At 55.8% G+C, this 18,749-nt stretch overlaps 2 protein-coding genes across 10 annotated transcripts in view; one reads left to right on the plus strand and one right to left on the minus strand.

Moving 5' to 3' along the window:
• The window catches only part of TCOF1 (treacle ribosome biogenesis factor 1), a 39,051-nt gene extending 28,499 nt beyond the window's left edge, over positions 1 to 10,552 (plus strand). For 3 of the 8 annotated variants that reach the window (XM_059417159.1, XM_059417162.1, XM_059417167.1), the window contains 8 exons: positions 1,398 to 1,511; positions 1,817 to 2,039; positions 2,524 to 2,609; positions 3,108 to 3,291; positions 5,175 to 5,720; positions 6,885 to 6,982; positions 7,724 to 7,767; positions 8,431 to 10,552. In XM_059417159.1, coding sequence (XP_059273142.1) covers positions 1,398 to 1,511; positions 1,817 to 2,039; positions 2,524 to 2,609; positions 3,108 to 3,291; positions 5,175 to 5,720; positions 6,885 to 6,982; positions 7,724 to 7,750 — 1,278 coding nt within the window. In that variant the 3' untranslated portion in view covers positions 7,751 to 7,767; positions 8,431 to 10,552. The remainder of the gene's footprint in view (positions 1 to 1,397; positions 1,512 to 1,816; positions 2,040 to 2,523; positions 2,610 to 3,107; positions 3,292 to 5,174; positions 5,721 to 6,884; positions 6,983 to 7,723; positions 7,768 to 8,430) is intronic. The other 5 variants (XM_059417160.1, XM_059417163.1, XM_059417161.1 and 2 more) reach the window with 5 other exon arrangements.
• On the minus strand, positions 10,008 to 18,749 carry CD74 (CD74 molecule). 2 transcript variants are annotated; one of them, XM_059417168.1, is made up of 9 exons: positions 18,514 to 18,749; positions 14,388 to 14,560; positions 14,100 to 14,179; positions 13,562 to 13,624; positions 12,784 to 12,879; positions 12,376 to 12,460; positions 11,359 to 11,550; positions 10,860 to 10,922; positions 10,008 to 10,605 (listed from the first exon to the last, which is right to left on the minus strand). In XM_059417168.1, the coding sequence occupies exons 1-9, from the start codon at positions 18,588 to 18,590 to the stop codon at positions 10,595 to 10,597; spliced, it is 840 nt and encodes a 279-aa protein (XP_059273151.1). In that variant the 5' UTR covers positions 18,591 to 18,749; the 3' UTR covers positions 10,008 to 10,594. The 2 variants fall into 2 exon arrangements, with proteins under 2 accessions (XP_059273151.1, XP_059273152.1); XM_059417169.1 differs by lacking the exon at positions 11,359 to 11,550 and having other exon boundaries at positions 18,514 to 18,740.

Raw genomic sequence — 18,749 nt, forward strand, 5'->3', positions numbered from 1 at the left:
GGGCTGAGGAGGAGGAGTAGCATGGGAACATGGCCTCCAGGCAGAGCCAGGGTGCAGCTCACGCCCCGCGGCAGCCCTTCGAGCACCCTTGCACTTCTGGTTTGTTTTCTTTTTCCCTCCCGGTTTGGAAGTGCTGTGAACAAATCTTGCCTGTTCTTAGTGGGCATAACGGTGATCTCCTGGCCTTAACCATTTGTGGTGCGTTTCTTTTGGGTCTTGGCCTGAACCTGCCGCCTGAGCAGGGTGGATTTAGCGGCTCGTGGCGCACAAGCTGAGGGCTGCCCCTCAACAGGACCACAGAGGCCCGTACAGGATGAGGCAGGGCCCGGGCCCAGGCCTCTTCACTCCTCACTGCACTCCTGCGCCTTGCGGGTCAGCTTTCCCAGCCCATTGCATGTCACCCCCCAAAGAGGACAGGAAGGAGCTGGGCACCCTTAGCCCAGAGGGGCTCATCTCAAGCTCCGGCCCGAGAGAGGCTTCCTGGGAACATGGGAGCTGGGTAGCTGCACACCGGTCACTGGTCACTGCAGCCGGAAAGCCCACCGCCGTTCAGCCAGCGGGGTTGCCGAGTGCGTCTGCATGCCGGGCACTGGAGACACCATGGTGGGGACAGCAATGGGGGAAAGTCCCTTCCTTCATGGGCCGGGCCAGGAAACAAGGAAGCCAGAAAGTAAAGCACTCGCCAACTAGTGGGTACTTTAAGAGAAATTGGGTATAAACTAGAGAATAAGGCGGTGAGTGGCTTTAGGAAGGATGGGGGAGCAGCCTCCCTGAGGCAGCAATATTGACGCTAGAGAAGCAGCCAGGCCAGGGCAAGCCAGTACTCCAGGCGGGGAACCTGGGCTGGGGCCCCCTGGGGAAGCACGTGGGCAGGGAGAGCTGGAGGAAGCAGTAAGGCGAGCGGGGCCAGGCCAGACAGGCCATGGTATGGGCCGTGTGGGCCACGCAGCAGCAGAGATGCGGGGGTGGGGCTGGAAGTTTCCACGGTGGGGAGAGCCCACCCAGCTCCTTTCCAGTCCGTCTCCCTGAGGAGGGGTCTGTGTGTGGGCAGGAGGGCCCCCGGGAGGCCTGTGGGGAGGCTGCAGCCACCAGGCTGGGGACTGTTCCCCAGTGCGAGCGCAGATTGAGTTGGGGGCTTCGGGTAGGACCCAGGCTGCTTCCCTCCCCTGGGGGGATCCCCTGAGAACAGTATGATCAGCTGATAACTGAAGCCTGGCCCCGTTTCCTGCCCCCATGGTGGCATCAGTCTTGACTATCCCTCAGTCTCGTCTTCCAGCCCCACAGCTCTTTGTGCAAGTACAGGTCCCCTCCTCCCCCAGCCAGGATCTGACCTGGGCCTAGCACAGATGGCATCCTGGGGACTAGCAAGTCTCAGGGCTGCCTGTGGCTGTCCACAGGTGACAAAGAGGAGCCCTGCTCACCTCCCGCTGACCCAGGCCGCCCTGAAAGTCCTTGCCCAGAAAGCCAGTGAGGCCCAGCCTCCTGCTGCCAGGACCCTGTCTTCCAGTGGGGTGAGCTGGGAGCCTGGTGGTGGTGGTGGGACCAGGCGTCACCCTGGAGGACAGAGCACAGAAGGGAGGGCACAGACAGGGGCCCGAATCCCAGCAGCAGCACTTACCCACCCTGTGATTAGCACATACATCCTGACCTCTGCTGCCAAGCTGAGCGTTTGTGGGAAGGGTGCTAAGTGAGGCCTTGGTGCAAAGCAGCTAACAGGCGCCTATGTTGGAGGTAACTGGGGTGTTCGGTAGGCACCGAGTTTATTTCCCTTCAGTTTATCTTCTATTTCCTTTTTTTTTTTTTCTTACCAAATCAGGTTGATAATGCTCTGGGAACACTCCCTGTGCCAGCCAAGGGGACCAACAAGGTCAGAAAGCCTGAGGTCCCTGCGCTCCAGCGTGCCACAGCTACTCCCACTGGACACACCAAAGCCAAGGCCTCTGACACCTCCAGTGACAGCAATGACAGCAGCGGCAGCTCCTCAGGGAGCGAGGAGGATGCTGACAGGCCCCGTATGGCTCCCTCGGCCCCCAGGCTAGGTGAGGGACCCAGGATAAGGCTAGGTGGGCCCAGAGCAGGGGAGTGGTGGCATGGTGGAGTACAAGGCTCAGGTCTCAGCTCTGTATCTCCAGCTGTTCTGTGGCCTGGCCCTGTCATCCCCATGCTGGGCCTCAGTTTCCCCACCTATACAGCCACACGAGGTGGTTGGTCCAGATGATACCAGAGACTTTCCAGCCCTACTGTTGGACTGCTGCCAGCTTTTTACCATCAGGCTCCCATAGCTGGCCCCCTAAAATCCCAGGATTATGCTTCCCCCACGGAAAAGCAGGGAAGCATAAGTTGGGCGTTGGGAATTAGAACGGAAGGTTTTGGCATTCAGAAGTCTTGCTTAAAAGGCTACAAATAGCCATTGACCTTGGAGGGAGTCATAGGAGCAGGTAAAGCCTGGGCAGGAGGGCAAGGGACCAGTGGAAGGCTCAGGCCATCCCAGGTCCTCCCAACAGGTGGCCTGTGCTCCCCCAGTAGGTCCAGCCCCCTCCACGACAGAGACCTTGGTGGAGGAGACCACAGCAGAGTCCAGCGAGGAAGAGGTGGTGGCACCCTCTCAGGTAATGGTGAGGGAGGGGACTGGCCCCTTGGGGGCCTGGGGGCGGGCGCTGAAGGCCACCTGCTACAGTGTAAGGCCGAGGCCGTCCCCCACAGCGGGGCCCTCTCTCTCCCCCAAGGCTCTGTTTTAGCATGCCATGAGGGGTGGACTCCGAGAACCTGTGGAAAAGGCTTGCCTTGATTTTAGCTGAGTCCCAGAAAAAAAGACATTTCAGAACAGATGCGATTTCTTTAAGGTTATCTTCTGTACACGGCAAGCAGTAGTGATTTTCCATTCTCGTTAGTAGTAAGAGATTGTCTTCTTAAATGTACCCGGTGAAAGTCTGTATTAATTAAAATAGTGCAGGAGGTACATTCAAAGGGCTAACGTGCCCCCCCACTGGGCCTGAGAGCCAGCCTGATCTTCAGGGCCCCTGGGATGGCTTCCGCACGGCAGGCTCTGCCCTCAAGGGTGGAGCAGGGTTCTGCCTCGTTCAGTTGTTCAAACTGGGTTTCTTCAGTCTCTCCTCTCAGGTTATGTGACCCCTGGGCCGACTCTGGCTAATTCCCAAGCTTCAAAGGCCACTCCTAAGCCAGACCTCAACCCTTCTTCGGCTTCTTCTACTTCTGCCACCAAAGATGCCCCAGACAGCAAGCAGGAAGTGGAACCCCAACATGTAGCAGGTGCCGTATCCCCTAAAACAAGTGAGTCAAGGGCCACAGGAGAAACAGAGTGGGACCCGGAGGGACAAGGCAGTGGGCCCCTTCTTTCCCTGCCTTAGGAACAGGCCTACCGATAAGGTCCTGTCTGTCGCAGGGGCATCTCCAACCAAGGCCTGGTGCCCCACACCCAGGTGTCTGGCTTCTATGATATGGAATGGCCTGGAAGTCAGGTTTTCCATCTCTGTGGGATTCTGGTTTAGCCGTAGGGTGACCCTTGCCCTAAGTGGTCTTGGTTCTCTGTCTCCATTAACTTTGCTTCCTAACAATGGGGCTTGTGGTATGGGGGCTAGGAACTCAGGGCAGCTCAGACAGAAGGCAAGAGCCACTTTTGGAGAAGTCTCTAGCACATGGCAGAGACCTCTGGTGATGGGCTGACTTCTTGTGAAGCCTTGGACAGGACCTTGGCCACACTGGGCCTCTGTGTCTAGTCACACAGGGCACAGTAGAGCCATCCAGGGAGTGTCAAAGCATGGCACACAGAATCGTCACATAGTGTTGAGAGGGCAGACCAGAGTTGCTGAGGTCCCCCAGCCAGGGACTTCAGCCAGCTCTGACTTCGCCAGCGCTGAGAAACAGGTAGCTGTGATGGGCATGCCTGCAGCAGCCCTGGGCATTCCCCAGCTTGGGTGTTCTGCGGTGTTTGCAGACAGGCAGCTGAGAAGTGGGCTGCGGGGAAGGAGGTTGCCAGCGCGAACCGTGCCCTCCTCAGCTTCCCTCTCCCCGCACCCCCTGTCCTTGCCAAAAAGCACTAAACAACTGAATCGGGCCTCTGTCTGCCTTGGGGACCCTTCCGCCTCCTGCCGTCTTCGCCTCCCCTAGCCCACCACAGCCCTGGGGCCAGAGCTGCGTGAGCTCCCGATGGGGGCCCACTGTCTGCTGCTGGGAACAGCCCCCAGCCCTGTGACGGGGAGCCGGGCCGAGCCCCTGGGCACAGCCCCCGGGCGTCTTTCAGAGCCTGCATGTAGGCACTCTTGTGTCTGTGAGGCCCAGAAGGAGCAGAAACCTGCTGAGGCACCTGGGGAGGTAGGGGCAGCAGTGGGACACCACTCATGTCGCCCTGCACCCACTGCCCCAGCCTTGGCTTTAGCCGCAGCTCGCTGCTGCTGGGTCAGCAGAAGAGTCATTGCTCACTTTCTTCCCCAGCCTTCTTGGTGAGAGGCGGGTGCTACAGGGAGACATTTTAGAGGGGGCTGTGGTCGGTTTTTTTCACACGTGTAGTCAGCACACAATTATCAAAGGAGAGCAGAGGCGTGGAAAATTCTAAACAAAGGCTGCACCAGAAGTCACTCTGGCAGGGAGCAAACCTGCTTAGTCAGCTGCCACGTGTGTATACACCATGCCCATCACCCCCTAAGCTGCCTTGTCCTCTGACCAGCTTTTACCATGAATCTGTGACTTGGAACAGAGGCCTCACTGTTCATCTAAGCCCTTATCTTATAAATGGGGACACCGAGGCTGTGGGAGGAGCATGGTTCCCCAGCGCACTGGTGATAGGCAAACCTGGAATCCAAGTCCCTGGTCTCCCATCTCTGGACTTCTGACTGGACAATACCGTCTCCCTCCTATCTGAGCTTTCATTTTGTTGATAGAGTTCACGCCCCTCCTTAAGATTCTGGAGTCCTTTTCCATCTCCAGCCTGACTTGAATGCAAGGAGACGAAAGAGCTAAGTTAAAAAAGCTAAGTTAGAGGCTGCTGGAAAGGTGTGAGGCCAGAGGTTGGGCAGAGTGACTGCTGGGCCGCCCTTTCCCTGTCTGTACCATCGTCAGAGGAGGTGGACTGTGTCCCTAGATCCCCTCCTTGGCCCTTGTACGGTAGCCTGTTTCCTGGCTCTCCCCGATGGTGACCCCATGTCCTTTCTCCACAGGCAGAAAAGAGGCTAATCCCACGCCTCAGAAGCCCCGGAAGCCCAAGAAGGAGGCCGGGAACCCCCAGGCCTCAGTGCTGGCACTGCAGAGTGACATCAGCCGGCGCCTCCTGAGTGAACCCTGGCCCCTGAATGAGGCCCAGGTGCAGGCCTCGGTGGTGAAGGTCCTGACGGAGCTGCTGGAGCAGGAGAGGAAGAAGGCTGCGGACACTGCCAAGGAGACCGGCAGGAAGGGCCGGGGGGGCCGCAAGAGGAAGCTCTCAGGGGACCAGACGGCCGCCAGAGCCCCCAAGAACAAGAAGAAGAAGCAGCTGGTGGCCGGGGAAGGTGGGGAGGGTGCTGGCTCGCCAGAAAAGGCCCTCAGGACTCCCAAGGGGAAAGCCAAGAAAGATGGAGCAAGTGGTAACACCAAGGAGAAGGAGAAAGAGGCTTCCGGCTCCCGAGGAGCCAAGGAGAAGCCAGAAGGGGAGCCAGGGACGCTGAAGGTTGAGGTTGGAGACCAAGGCAACCCAAAGAGCAAGAAGGAGAAGAAGAAATCTGACAAGAGTAAGTGGCCGGCCAGCCGCAGCCCGGAGCAATCTCCTGGGCCCAGGCTAAGAGCCTCCAGTCAGCACGCCGTGGGCGGGGGGCAGGGGCGCAGCGGGCACCGAAGGGAAAGACTGCCGACTGGTTTGTGTGGGGCCAGGGGATGGTAGTGGCAGAGCCAGAGTGGATCCCGGAGCTCCTGGGCTGGCCTGTCCGGAGACGCAGAGAGGCAGCCACAGGGCACGGCCTACTTGCAGACCCCCAGTGCTCGCTTGCCGTGCGCTTCTGCTTCCTGCTTCCGTGGCCCAGGCACCTAGATAGCAGGTTGCCCTTGGAAGTCACGGTCACCGGCCCTTCCTGAGCTCCGCGCTAGACCCTGTGTACTGTGGAACCTCCGTTCATCCAGCCTTGTCTCTTCCATAGGTGATATTCCCGTTACGGTAGAATGTCACTTCTTTTTTTTTTTTTTTTTTAAGATTTTATTTATTTATCAGAGAGAGGGAAGGGGAGAGAGCGAGCACAGGCAGACAGAATGGCAGGCAGAGGCAGAGGGAGAAGCAGGCTCCCCGCTGAGCAAGGAGCCCGATGCGGGACTCGATCCCAGGATGCTGGGATCATGACCTGAGCCGAAGGCAGCTGCTTAACCAACTGAGCCACCCAGGCATCCCAGAATGTCACTTCTTAAAGTAAATGTGTACAAGTTTTAAAACATGAGTAAAAGAAAAATAGTAATAGTCCAGGTGGTCCGTGTATGGGGCCGAAAACCATAAGGCAGGCCCATGGCCACTTGGACCAGTGTAGGTGGTTGCAGGCCTGGGGCCTGTGTTTTTTTTTGTTTTGTTTTGTTTTTTTAAGGTTTTATTTATTTATTTGACAGAGAGAAATCACAAGTAGATGGAGAGGCAGGCAGAGAGAGAGAGAGAGAGGGAAGCAGGCTCCCTGCTGAGCAGAGAGCCCGATGCGGGACTCGATCCCAGGACCCCGAGATCATGACCTGAGCCGAAGGCAGCGGCTTAACCTCCTGGGGCCTGTGTTTTGATGGGTCCCCAGAGTGTGGGCAGCACTGGGGACCTGGCATTGGAAAGAGTGGTTCTAGGATCCCTTGAGACCAGCCCTATCTCTTGACATTGACCTCCCCCACCACCAATGCTTCTGTTACTTAGGGGGTTTACTTTGTTTCTTTAGAAAAGAAAGACAAGGAAAAAAAGGAAAAGAAGAAGAAAGTGAAAAAGGCCTCAACCAAAGACCCTGACTCGCCATTCCAGAAGAAAAAGAAGAAAAAGGTAGCGTGAGTTCTTGAGCAGTATCTAGCCAGAAGGACCCAGACCTAGTCCCCAGGGTGAATGTGATCAGCCCCATCTCGTGTGTGCCAGACCTGGTCCCCACTCCATGCCCGTTCTCAGGGTCCAGGGGTTGGGGGCTTGTGAATTGTGACACACTGAAGATGGGTGGAAGGCAGGTGCCACCCTGAAGGGAAGGGACTTGTGTGTGTGTGTGTGTGTGTGTGTGTGTGTGTGTGTGTGTGTAGAAGCCATGGGAGTGACCCCCGTCTTTTAGAAGGATGTTCTTGGGACAGATAAAGAAAGGAGAGCCTCGAGGTCGGGGGCAGGGAGGCCAGCCAGGTAGGCTGAGGGGAGAGGAGACATTCCCCAGGATTTGTGTACCCCAGCCAGGATCGTGTCCCCACTGCAGAAATACACCCCTCCGCTTTATGGGTTCCAAAGGCTGATCACCGGAAATAGAGGGCCCGCCACACCTCACACGGGTCTGTTCTCGCTGTGGCCAGTGGAGCCTCAGCTGTGTTCAGAAAAGCTGAGCATTTGTTGTCTTCAGCCTCCTGGGCAAATGGGGCCCCATCCCTGCCCTTGGGGACCCCTGTATACCCAGTATCTGTTCTGGGGAGAGCTGTGAGTCCTCAAGAAAGAACCATCACATATGCTTCTGGGGTGGGCGGGGGTGGACAGCGTACGGGGTTGGCGGGGAGCTGCTTCAGGCACAGGAGCCTCATGCTTGTCTCCTCACAGAAGAAGACGGCAGAGCAGACAGTCTGAGGGGCCCGCGGCGACAGGTATGCTTTGGGGCCCGGGGATCCCTGCCGACCTCCCCTTGTGGTGAGGGTGGGAGCGTAGCTCTAGCATCTGGCCTGGTCGCAGGGCCCAGGCAGAGGGAAGGAGCGGGGACCTCAAGGTCCGTGGGGCCACTGAGGCGGTGCCGGGAACAGAGCTGCAGAATCAGAAGGATCCAGAATAGTGATGGCAGCCAGCAACACAACCCTCCCTGGGTATGGGCACTGGGGTAGTGCTGCTTTGCAGAGGAGGGTGAGGCTTGAGGTCAAGTACAGCTCGGAATCTCCCCACCGCTGTTCACTTCCTCTTCCTTGTGTTCTTGTCATTTGAGAGCATTCCTCGTTGGGAGGAAGATGGTTTCCTCAGGATAAGCCATTCCGATGGAGCTGTGCTTCCAGGTGGTGGGGAATGGGCTGATGGGACCCCAGCAGCCACCAGCCTCCCGGAAATGGCAGGGACCCAGAGCCCGCCTGGCTGGCAGTGAGGATTGAGTGAGGCGGGGCACCAGAGCGCTTGGCTGCGTTTCTGGGACCCAGTCCATGCAAGTGTCTGCTGTGGTTCAGGCTTCTCCCCTGCATCAGAGACCCCAGGTTTTGATTTTATTTTTTTCTCTTTGGAGAAAATGGTCGGGAAATCTCACATCTGGATGTGTTTCCTTCACCCAGGGATTTCCTAGCCAAGTGGCGACCAGCCCTGTGCCTCAGCCCTCTGCCCACCATGGGCTGGAACTGAATCTTTAACTCCCCTTCCTCCCCAGAAGAAGCCCGCCAGCCACTGTGTCCGCGCTGGCCGAGCAGTGAGCCCTGAGGGGAGTGGCGGCCAAGCGTCCAGCTCTGGGGACTTGCACTCACTGACTCCACGTCTGACTTCTGTCCTGACACAGATTGCTTCCTAGAGATGTGTACAGTATATATATATTTTTTTAAGTGACCTGCCCCTCTCCCTTCAAACCCAACAGGCCCAGAGGCCTTGGACTTTCCACCTCTGGGCCCTGCAGACTTAGCAAGGCCCAGCCTACAGCTCCTTCCACGTCTCTGGTCTCTGGCTGATGCAGAGGCTTTGTCCTCTATCAGTTTTCCCTGTTTGTTTGTGGTTTTTTGTAACAACTCAGAAAATAAAAGGCTTAAAGGAAAGGTGTGAGTTGCCAGTGCATGCGCGACAACTGTTTTGCAGTTGACTTACTCCTAGAAGGGAGAGTCTGGCTGACACTTGGAGGTGAACAAACCACAGCACAGGGTTGGCTCTTGACTACACACCAGGGCTCTGGGACGCTGTGGTGAGTGGAATGGACAGGTCGCCAGAGAACGAGACTCTCCAAAGTGGCCTCTCCGCTGAGGGGGACCTCGCACGTCGTCACGGTTGTTGGGTTAGGGGCAGGCCAAGATCCAGAGGCAGGAAGTAGAAGAGGGGCAGTGGGGGGTGACCACCTTTGGAAGTTCGGGTGTGAGCTGGAGGCAGGTCCCCAGAGGTAGGACCGTGGGCAGAGTAGGAGCAGGTAAACCAGTTAGGATTGAGTTGCCTTCGTGTTCAGATAACGAAGGTTCTAGAATGACAAAGGCAAGAAATGTATGAACTCCATAGCTACATCAGGGTGACACGTCTCCAGGACGTGGTGAGGGCAGCAGTGCCATTGCCCAGAGCAGTGTGGAGCCCCAGGGGACAGGGAGCTTTCTCTTCAGGGCTTTAAGCCTTCTGCCAATGAGAGTAAGAAGATCTGCAGGAGAGGAGAGAGCTGGGCAGAGATCTGAGAGACCTGGGTTGGCATCCGTCTGCACCCTTCTCTCAGGGCCCTGCCCCGCATTAGCTTCTCTCCCCTGCTAAGTGTTGGCCTAGAACAGGGGTCTGGTCTACGTAGGGCATGAGCTCCTGGTTCCCCACAGCCCCTGCTTCCTGGCAGCCTGTGTCACTGCGGTCCATCCTCACTCACGCGGTCCTTAGTAGGGAAGTGAAAACAGAGCTGGGGAAAAATGGAAGCTGGACCAAGAGGAACTTGAACTTAAACAACTCTGGGTAAGAGCCTATTTTTTTTTTTTTTTTTGGAAGTAGAGTATGCCTGTGTGTTACCATGGAAACCAAGAGCGTCTGTGTCCAAAGTGCATGCCCGCAGCCTGGCCAGGCCCCACGGGCATCTGGGGTTGGGCTCCCTGGGCTATGCCCTCCCATCCAGACCACTGGATTCAAGGTCTCGGATACCTCCTTGGGGTCCATGAGCCAGATCCCAACAACAATCAGGAGCCAGAAGTGTCCTACTTACTACTTTTATTCTCAGAGATGTGGCCCTGAGGGCCAGTGATAAGCTTGGCTGCACACAGGGAAGGGCTAGACAGGGTGGGGGTGTTGTAAAGAGGCTGGTTCTTCTGGGTGTGCTGCTGGAGAGGGGAAGGATGGCTCTTTCCCCCAGCTAAACAGGCTAAAAAGGCAAGGTCAAAAGGGCAGACATATTGGGTGTGGGGGAGCACTGTCTCTTCTCCGTGCACCCTCCGTGTCATCCCTGGGCCTGGATCTTGGGGCTCCCATGTTGGAGGCTGAAGCTCCCATAGCACATACCTCCTAGTCTACCGCCTTGGGCCACACATTCCTGCTGATCGATGGGTCGGGCCACAGGGCCCTCCTGCATCATTAAATCTGTGTTCCCTGACGTGACTGGTATCTAAGGATGATGGAGAGCCAGGAGCCAGGGTGTCCCGGAAGGCGGCGCAGAGTGGGAGACAGTGAGTGTGGGAGCAGTTTGGGAGAGAAGGAGAGGGGCTAGGGTTGGGGGATGGAGGGGAGCAAGGAGGCAGTGGCCATGCAGGGCAGGCTGTGTGCTGGCGTCAGCGTCTGCTCTTCTCACACGGCCACTACAGAGAAGCAGCAGCAGGTTAGGTTTGGGGTCCCCTGTCGTCCCTGCCCCTTCCCAGCATCCTGGGATCTCAGAGGTGAGGAGTCTCCACCCCTACAGGCCCTAACCGTGGTCGTCAGGTGTGAAAAGGATGTCCCGGGGAGGTTGGAGGACAGCCCACGGTCGTGCTATGCCGGCCCGCCGGCCCTGAGGGATTCGGCCTCCCGGGGGATAAGCTGCTGGAGCCCGAGTGACCCCTGCAGGGGCCCTCACCTTGACCCAGGTCCTGCTTGGTCATACCCAGCCCGGATGACAGATCTTCCATGTCCAGTGGCTCTGCAAGGGAGCAGCAAGGCCGTGTGTCAATTGACAGTCCAGCCTCCCACACCCATTGGCGAGGGGCCAGGGTTCTCCTTCCCAGCCTTGGCCACCGGCCTCGTGCCTGGTGGAGCAGGACTGTTGCTGGGTGTGCTCAGGGCAGGCCCAGGGAGGGAGTGATGACATGAGATGGGTAGACCTGTAGGACCCCTGGGTGGACCATGGGCCATGGCCAGCTGTGTGACGTTCACAGAAGGACAGGACAGGTGAGTGAGTAGATGAGTGGATGTAAGGAAAGGAAGGACCGATGGACAAACCGATGACGAGTGCATGGTAGGTGGATAAAAGGGCAGCTGGGGGCCTGTCCCAGGTGTGCCAGGAGGCCCTTCTCACGCTCAGCCTTCTCGGCCCTTCTGCTCCTTGGGCACGCCCCGGCTGAGTGGGCACTGCTTACCCCTGCAGTTATGGTGCCCACGGCTCCTGGTGTGGGGGACCTCGGTGCCGTTGGGGAAGACGCACCAGCAGTAGCCGGTGCTCCCATAGCACTGGAGCGGCTTATAGTTGCCGTTCTCGTCGCACTGGGGCCTGAATGTGCCAGGGTGGACGGCGGGGACGCGGCTGACCTCCTCCTGGCACTGGGTCAGTGCTGAAGCGACAGGCATGGTGAAGACATAGTGAGTGAGCAGACCCTGGGCCAGAGTCTCAGTAGAATCCACATAACCACTGCTGTGGGCCTAATGCCTTCTGCCCAGGTGGCTGTGCTCACTCTACCCCTGGCACCGATGGGGGAAACTGAGGCCTGAACCAACAAGGTGTGAGATCGAAGAGGGCCATGTGGCACACTTATCCTAGAACTTGGTGATTTCTTCGGACACTCAATGCCTATTAAAGTTAGGAATTGCTCCTATGATTCTTATTTCTGAGGAAAGCAATGGGCATCTCAGGAAGTCTGAGCCTCTGTTACTGAGTTATCCAAGTGCAAATGGGCTTTCTTTGAGCACATTGTAGAGGGCTTCAGACATCAGCTGAGAGCTGGTCACAATGGCATCAAAGTGCCTTCTACAAATCTAGGTTTAGAAAATCGTCCGGCCCATACTGGCTGTGTGAGCTCGGGGAGGTCCCTCTGCAGCTGGGCTCATGAGCCCTGCCCCAGCCCCCTCATGAGAGCCTGTGCAGGGTCGAGTGGAGAAGGTCACTGTGATGATATGTGATGGGATGTGTCGGGTCATTTTGCTCCAGGCCCACGTGTGCAGTGCCGTCCCCCATGACGGAGGCCATCCTCTAAGGGGAGTGCAGAGAAGCAGCCAAGCCCAGAAGGAACAGGCAGAAGAGACAGGAGGGAGAGTTAGAGACTGGGAGAGTGCCAGGGCTTGGATCTGGGAGTGCTCTAGGTCCTAACCTCTGCAGCTCCCAGAGAGCCCCGAGGGAGCTTCCAGAAGCCCTGGCATCCCAAGGCTCGCGCTCCGCATACCTTTTAGTGGAACCTCAGGCTTATTCTCCAGGGAGTTCTTGCTCATTTCGAACAGGAGCCACTGATACATCCAGCTCTCAAAGACCTGACAGGATCGAGGAAGGGGTCAAGCTCCATAGCTTCCTCCAACCCTACCCAACTTTGCCCCTGGGGACAGATGTGGAGGGTCCGAGAGGGACCCAGCAGCTGAGTCCAGCTGTAGCTGAGTTCCTGCTTAGAGACCCATGGAGTTTGGTCGAGGTGGTTCCTCAGCTCCAAGCGCTCTTCATGGCTATGGCTTTGTTGGTGCTGGCGCCCCACCTCTAGCTTCTAAGGTGGCCTCCCCGGCCCAGCCCTCGTGGAGCCTCTCCCAGCCCTGTCCTAGATGTCAGGGATGAGAGGGAGCCAGCGCAGGGGGTGGCTGCTGACCTTCCATTCCAGGGGCCCCATGGTGTTCTTAAGGTGTTTCAGGTTCTCTAGGAAGCTCCCCTTCAGCTTCGGGTACACCTTCAGGGGGTCGGTCTCCTGTGGGGTAGCAAGACAGGAAGGAAGGTCTAAAGAGCTCTCTGGCAGACAAGGTGAAACGTGCCACCCACCTTCCCTTGGACCTCTGCCATAATGGAGCCAAGGACAGGGGAGGCAGCAAGGGCCTTCCAGCTGCACAGCTGTACGAGCCCAGGGCCGGGAGTTCAGAGACCCAGATTCCAGGCCTGGTCTTACCCATAACCCCCAGTCTTCCACTCCTTGCAGACCCCTACCCATCCTCCGGGTCTCCCTTCCTCAACACCTCCTCCACTACCCCCACTTATTTGGGTCCTCTGCTGCTTTCTCCTGCCTGTCCCTTATCACCTAGTCACTTGTCTATCTCCCATGTTAGCCTGGGACCCCCGCGGGGTCGAAAGCAGAGTCTGATTTCTTCCCAGTGTGAGCCCGGAGCCTTGCACAGTGCCTGGTACAGAGTAGACATGCAGCAGAAACTTGGGAAGGAAAAAACGGGCATCTTGAGCAAGTCACTTCTGGGCTTTGGGCCTCAGATCCTCCATCTCAAACACTCAAAAAAGTGGACGGCAGGGCTAGACTACAGATGATGCTGAAGGGCCACACTGGCGTTCTTTCGCTAATCCAGTGAGTCCAGAATGGTGCAGGCCCTGGAGCGCAGTGTCAGGGGAACTTGGGTGGGGAGGCAGGGCCATGGCCAGGCACTCACCAGAAGCACATGCATCACGTGGTCCTGTGTCATATTGCCATACTTGGTGGCATTCTGCAAGGGCTGTGGAAGGAAAGAAAAGGGGGTCACCAGTACTGACCCACAGAGGAGGGGCCCTGGAACAGAGCCAACGCTCCAGGTCTGGGTAAGAGGCGGGAGTTCCAGGTGCCCCACAGGAACAGGCCTGTCTCCACCACCCCGCGAGTAGGAGCCCAAGTAGGAGAGCTCAAACAAGTCACTTCACTGCATCAACGTCCTTAGTGGTCAGATCTGCATAAGCTTTTCTGCCCAGGGCACTGTGGGCAGCGGATTTTTTCGTGACAGAAACATCACCCACTTATGACAAAAGGGAGGCGGCTGTGAGATGCGCTGGGAAACGAGAAGCCTTTCGTAAACATCCCAGGGATGGACTGATGAGGCTCTTTCCTCCCCCTTGAGTGGGCTTTTGCTGCTCAGCTGTCGTCCCCTGTCCCTCAGCACCTGCCCTCCCCATGCTAGATGACACCTCCCTGTTCTACTGCCCTAAGGTCGTCCTTACCTCCTGGAGCAGGTCTGGCATGGGCAGTGCCTGCATCAGCATGGGGGTGGCAGCCCTCATCTTGTGCAAAGGCTTGGGAGCTGTGGGGACAGGAGGTAGAGTGTGGGTGTGGTCCCGGTGCCCAGGGAAGAGAGTACTCATCTTGGGAACCGAGATCTCCAACCTAGAGAGAAGGGGCTGGAATCCCAGACCCGAAGGAGAAGAGAGTGGGCCCAGGTGGGGGCAGGGATGGGGTCTTGAGGGAAGGATGGTGGGTGGGAGAGGTCAGGATGGAGGTGGCGCACGCACGTTTGGGAAGCTTCATGCGCAGATTCTCCAGCTGCAGGTTCTGTGATGTGACGGTCAGCTTGTCCAGCCGGCCCTGCTGCTGGTACAGGAAGTAGGCGGTGGTGGCCTGGCCAGCCAGGAGCAGAGCCACCAGGACAGAAAAGCCTGTGTACAGAGCTCCTCGGCTGCACTTGCTGTTGGGGGGAAGGAGATAGGTCAGGGCAGGGTCCACAGAGGTGGCTGGCCCAAGGACTGACTGAGAGCAGAGGAATGCCCCCCATTTCCGTCAGCTCCGCCACCCCCTCAGCTACCCCTAACACACCCCCCCTACCTACCCAACCCCTGCAGTGAAATCAGAGAAAAGGGAAGGAAGTGGGCCTTGGACAGCAGAGCATGTGGCCCACCTGAAAACGAGAAGTGAAGCCTTGACATTTTATTTATTTATTTAAAGCTTTTTTATTATTTATTTGACAGAGAGAGATCACAAGTAGGCAGAGAGGCAGGCCCAGAGAGAGAGGAGGAAGCAGGCTCCCTGCTGAGCAGAGAGCCCGATGTGGGGCTCCATCGCAAGACCCTGAGACCATGACCTGAGCTGAAGGCAGTGGCTTAACCCACTGAGCCACCCAGGCACCCCCCGAAGCCTTGACATTTTAGGAGCAGGCTGGGGCCAGTGGAGGAAGTCAGACAGGAGCAGAGTCAGACCACCCCCTCTGGGGACACATCCTCTGCCCCACACTCTCCTTGGCTTTGAGCAAGTCTCTGCCATTGTCTGGGCTTGCCATGTGGGTGCCTCTCACCTGCACAATTCTAGGATTTGGTGGTTTCTTCTTTGAGGTAAGATCTGTGACCACCTACGTATTTCAGATGGCACTATCCACCAGGGTAGATTTCAGTAGGAGTACGGTGCCTGAGCCTGTGTGACTGGGAGAGTGTCTCACATTCTCTAAACGAATTGGCTGCACAGGGCTGGGTGGCCAGGCCTCAGATAGTCCTTGGAGCTGTTGGGCTTGGTTTTGGGAGCACATGAACATGTCACAGTTTAGGGAATGTAAGGATTCTGCCTCAGGACCCTGAGAGCTCCTGGCCCATTTTCTCCCACCTCACTGGGGTGGGACTACCAGAACCCCACTAGAAACTGTCAGTCTGTCACTGTACCCTGCTTACTCTGGGAACCAACAAGGACAGTTTAGGAAACTCCAGGAGACCCTTCTGCCTAGTAACTGATGACATCACATATATAGTTCATTTTCATTGGCTCTTTGCTTGCCAGTCCTCTCTATGTTCTGGGCCAAGGTCCAGCCCAAAAGATTGCTGTTCTGTTAGGAGAAAGCAAAAACCCCATGTGGGGAAAAGGAGGAGACCAGACAGGAGTGGAAAACAAGTACTGCTTCTTGGCCTTTTCCAGAAACAGGGGTGGCCTGGCTTCTGTGAACGTCCACCCAAGGATGGGTCTTGCCTGGTTCAAGATCTCCAGCTCGTCTCCATGCTCACCCCTTCCACAACCCCACACGCAATCCAGTCCCAGTTCTTCCTTCCACTGTACCTTCTCTGAACCTCAGTTTCTCAGAAGGCCAAAGAATCTACACGGTCATGTTGGAGATGAGACCTGGCGTGGAATCCTGGCTCTGCCACCCCCTTAGTTCAGGGAACAGGGGCAAGTCAACCCCTCTGAGGAACTTGAGGTAGGAATAGCTACTTAAAGAATTGCTACATAAAATAAGATCATGAGAGTAGGAGTGCCTGGGTGGCTCAGCAGGTTAAGGCTCTGTCTTTGGCTCAGATCATGATCCCAGGGTAGTGGGATTGAGTCCCATGTTGTCGTAGGTTCCCTGAGCCTGCTCTCCTTTTCTCTCTGTCGAGCACTCTCTCTCTCTCAAATAAATAAAGTCTCAAGACAAAAAAAGGGTTAAAAAAAAAAAAAAATCATGAGAGTAAAGCTCTTGGCTCCATACCTAGGGACAATTAGCACTGAGTATTCTCAGAGGAGTTAATAGTTAACTTTAGCATCTGGTTTTCTTCCTCTTTTTGCCTCTTGAATGTGGATACCCTGGTTCTGGCTGACTGCCAACTCTTGCCACCACTCTCTTCATTTCCTTCTTTCCATTGCCTCCTTCTTGAATGAAAAATAATAATAATAATTGGCTGAAGTCAGGAGCCAACCAGAGCTAGCAGGAACCATGATACAAATGTTGTGAGGCAGAAGAGTTCACAAAGGGGTCTGAGGAACAGGCTCAAGCTGGAATGGACCTAGCACACAGGGCTGGGGCCATTTTTAGAAGCAGTCCCTGAAGGAAAGGGAAACCAGGCAAGGATTTGAGGAGGGGGCACCCTCTCTGTACACTGAGCTTGCACAAGGTCTGCAACTTACTGGGTGGCCCTCCCAGCCCTCTCTGAAAGTCCTGCCTCTACAAGGAGGCCAGACGGTAGAGCCAGCTCACACTTTGAAATCAGGCTAGTCCTGGATTCAAATTCTGACTCCAATACTCACTAGCTGTCATAACTCGGCAAGCTGCTAACTAATAAAGCCTAACAACGTCTCAATTTTCTCTTACGTAAAAAGGAGCTAATAAAAGTACTGGACTTATAAGAGTTAGGGTTGGGGCGCCTGGGTGGCTCAGTTGGTTGGACAACTGCCTTCAGCTCAGGTCATGATCCTGGAGTCCCGGGATCGAGTCCCACATCGGGCTCCCAACTCCATGGGGAGTCTGCTTCTCCCTCTGACCTCCTCGCTCATGTTCTCTCTCACTGTCTCTCTCTCAAATAAATAAATAAAATCTTTAAAAAAAATTAAAAAAATAAGAGTTAGGGTTGGATTTAGCACGTAACTCATCATAGAAATTACCCTGGCTGAGGACTGGGGACAGGTGGTCAGTGAAAGGGAACTATTAGCATTAGCATGTCTAGTATCATCATTTCTTTTATTATTACTGAGACCCAATAAGAAGTAGCAATTGTCTAAGTCCCATATGACAACAGCAGAACTTAGACCAGAATCTAGCCCTCACAGGAGAGTCAGCCCTCCTAGCCCTGGAATTCTTTGGGATTTTCACAGGCATGCTCTAAGGTCTATATCTGGTCACCCCTGTCCCCTAGAATGCAGTTCCTCATGATATCTCTGAGTGTCTCTCCCAAAGCCCTTTCTGCCTGGCAACAGCTGACATCACAGCTCTGAGTCCCTATAATTTGTAAACTACTTTTTTTTTTTTTTTAAGATGTTGAAGTCATCTCTACATCCAACATGGGGCTCAAACTCACAACCCTGAGATTAAGAGTCTTGCTCTACAGACTGAGACAGCCAATTGCCCCAATCTGCAAATTACTTTTTGAAGACTGGGGAGAGTAGGGCTATGGGGTAGCTGCATTCTAACTTTCTTTCTTTCTTTTCTTTTCTTTTCTTTCTTTCTTCTTTCTTCTTTTCTTCCTTCTTTTCTTTCTTTTTCAGGGAAACACCTGGATGAAACAATGCTGGGGCTGGGAAAGGGGTCCTGGGGTCCCCTGGATGGTTGTGCTGGCCCCTTGCTACAAGGGAGAGGGACACAGGCAGGGCATGACCCATGTCAACCTTCAATCCCTTCTAAAAATTTAGCCAGAAGCCCTCCCCCACCCTTGTCTTTTCCTGCCTCCCCCCAGCATCTCTCCGGTAATGGCAGACATGTCCATCTACTCTACAAACACCGGCAACTACACTTCCCTGATAAAAACCCATACACCTATCCGTGGTGATTAGGGAGAAACTCCACTGTGATGAGCAGCTTCTACCATCCTCTTTGAGAAACTCTGGATCCATAACATTTTCCAAATCTAGTCCAAGGTTTCAAACCCAGGATTCACAGTTCACCTTCAGGCGGTTTGTGAAGCCGCTGATACTGTGTGATAGTCTAGGGGGAGAATTTGCGGCTGTCTTGAGATTTTGAGAACAAAAGTGTATCATGCAAAGAAATTTAAAACGACTGCCCTGGAGAAGCGCCCCCATTTTACAGGAGGGAGGACAGAAGCCCAGAGCAGGCCAGAGACTTGCTGAAAACCACCCAGAGTCAGGGCCTGGACCCATCCCCTTATGGCTCCCTGTCCAGTGCTCCCCCTGCAGCACCCAGGCCTGTCTGTGTGGTCCAGGATTTGTGTGCTCTCTCCTGCAGCTCACACGTACCTCTCTGGGGCACTGGGGCGCTGGCCCAGCATGGGCAGCTGCTCATGGTTGGAGATGAGGTCGCGCTGGTCTTCCATGGTTCTGGCCTCTGGACTTCCCCACACTTCCTGCTGCTCTTGCTGCTGCTGCTGCTGCCTCCACCGGTGCCTGGGTGTCTGGGACCCTGAATGCCTAGCTTACCTCTTGAAGCTAGAGCTGAGGAGGAATCTGATTTGTCCACCGGAGCCTACTCCGCC

The sequence above is a fragment of the Mustela nigripes genome, chromosome 12 (genome assembly GCF_022355385.1).
Source record: "Mustela nigripes isolate SB6536 chromosome 12, MUSNIG.SB6536, whole genome shotgun sequence".
In the NCBI taxonomy this organism is placed as follows: Eukaryota; Metazoa; Chordata; class Mammalia; order Carnivora; family Mustelidae; genus Mustela; species Mustela nigripes.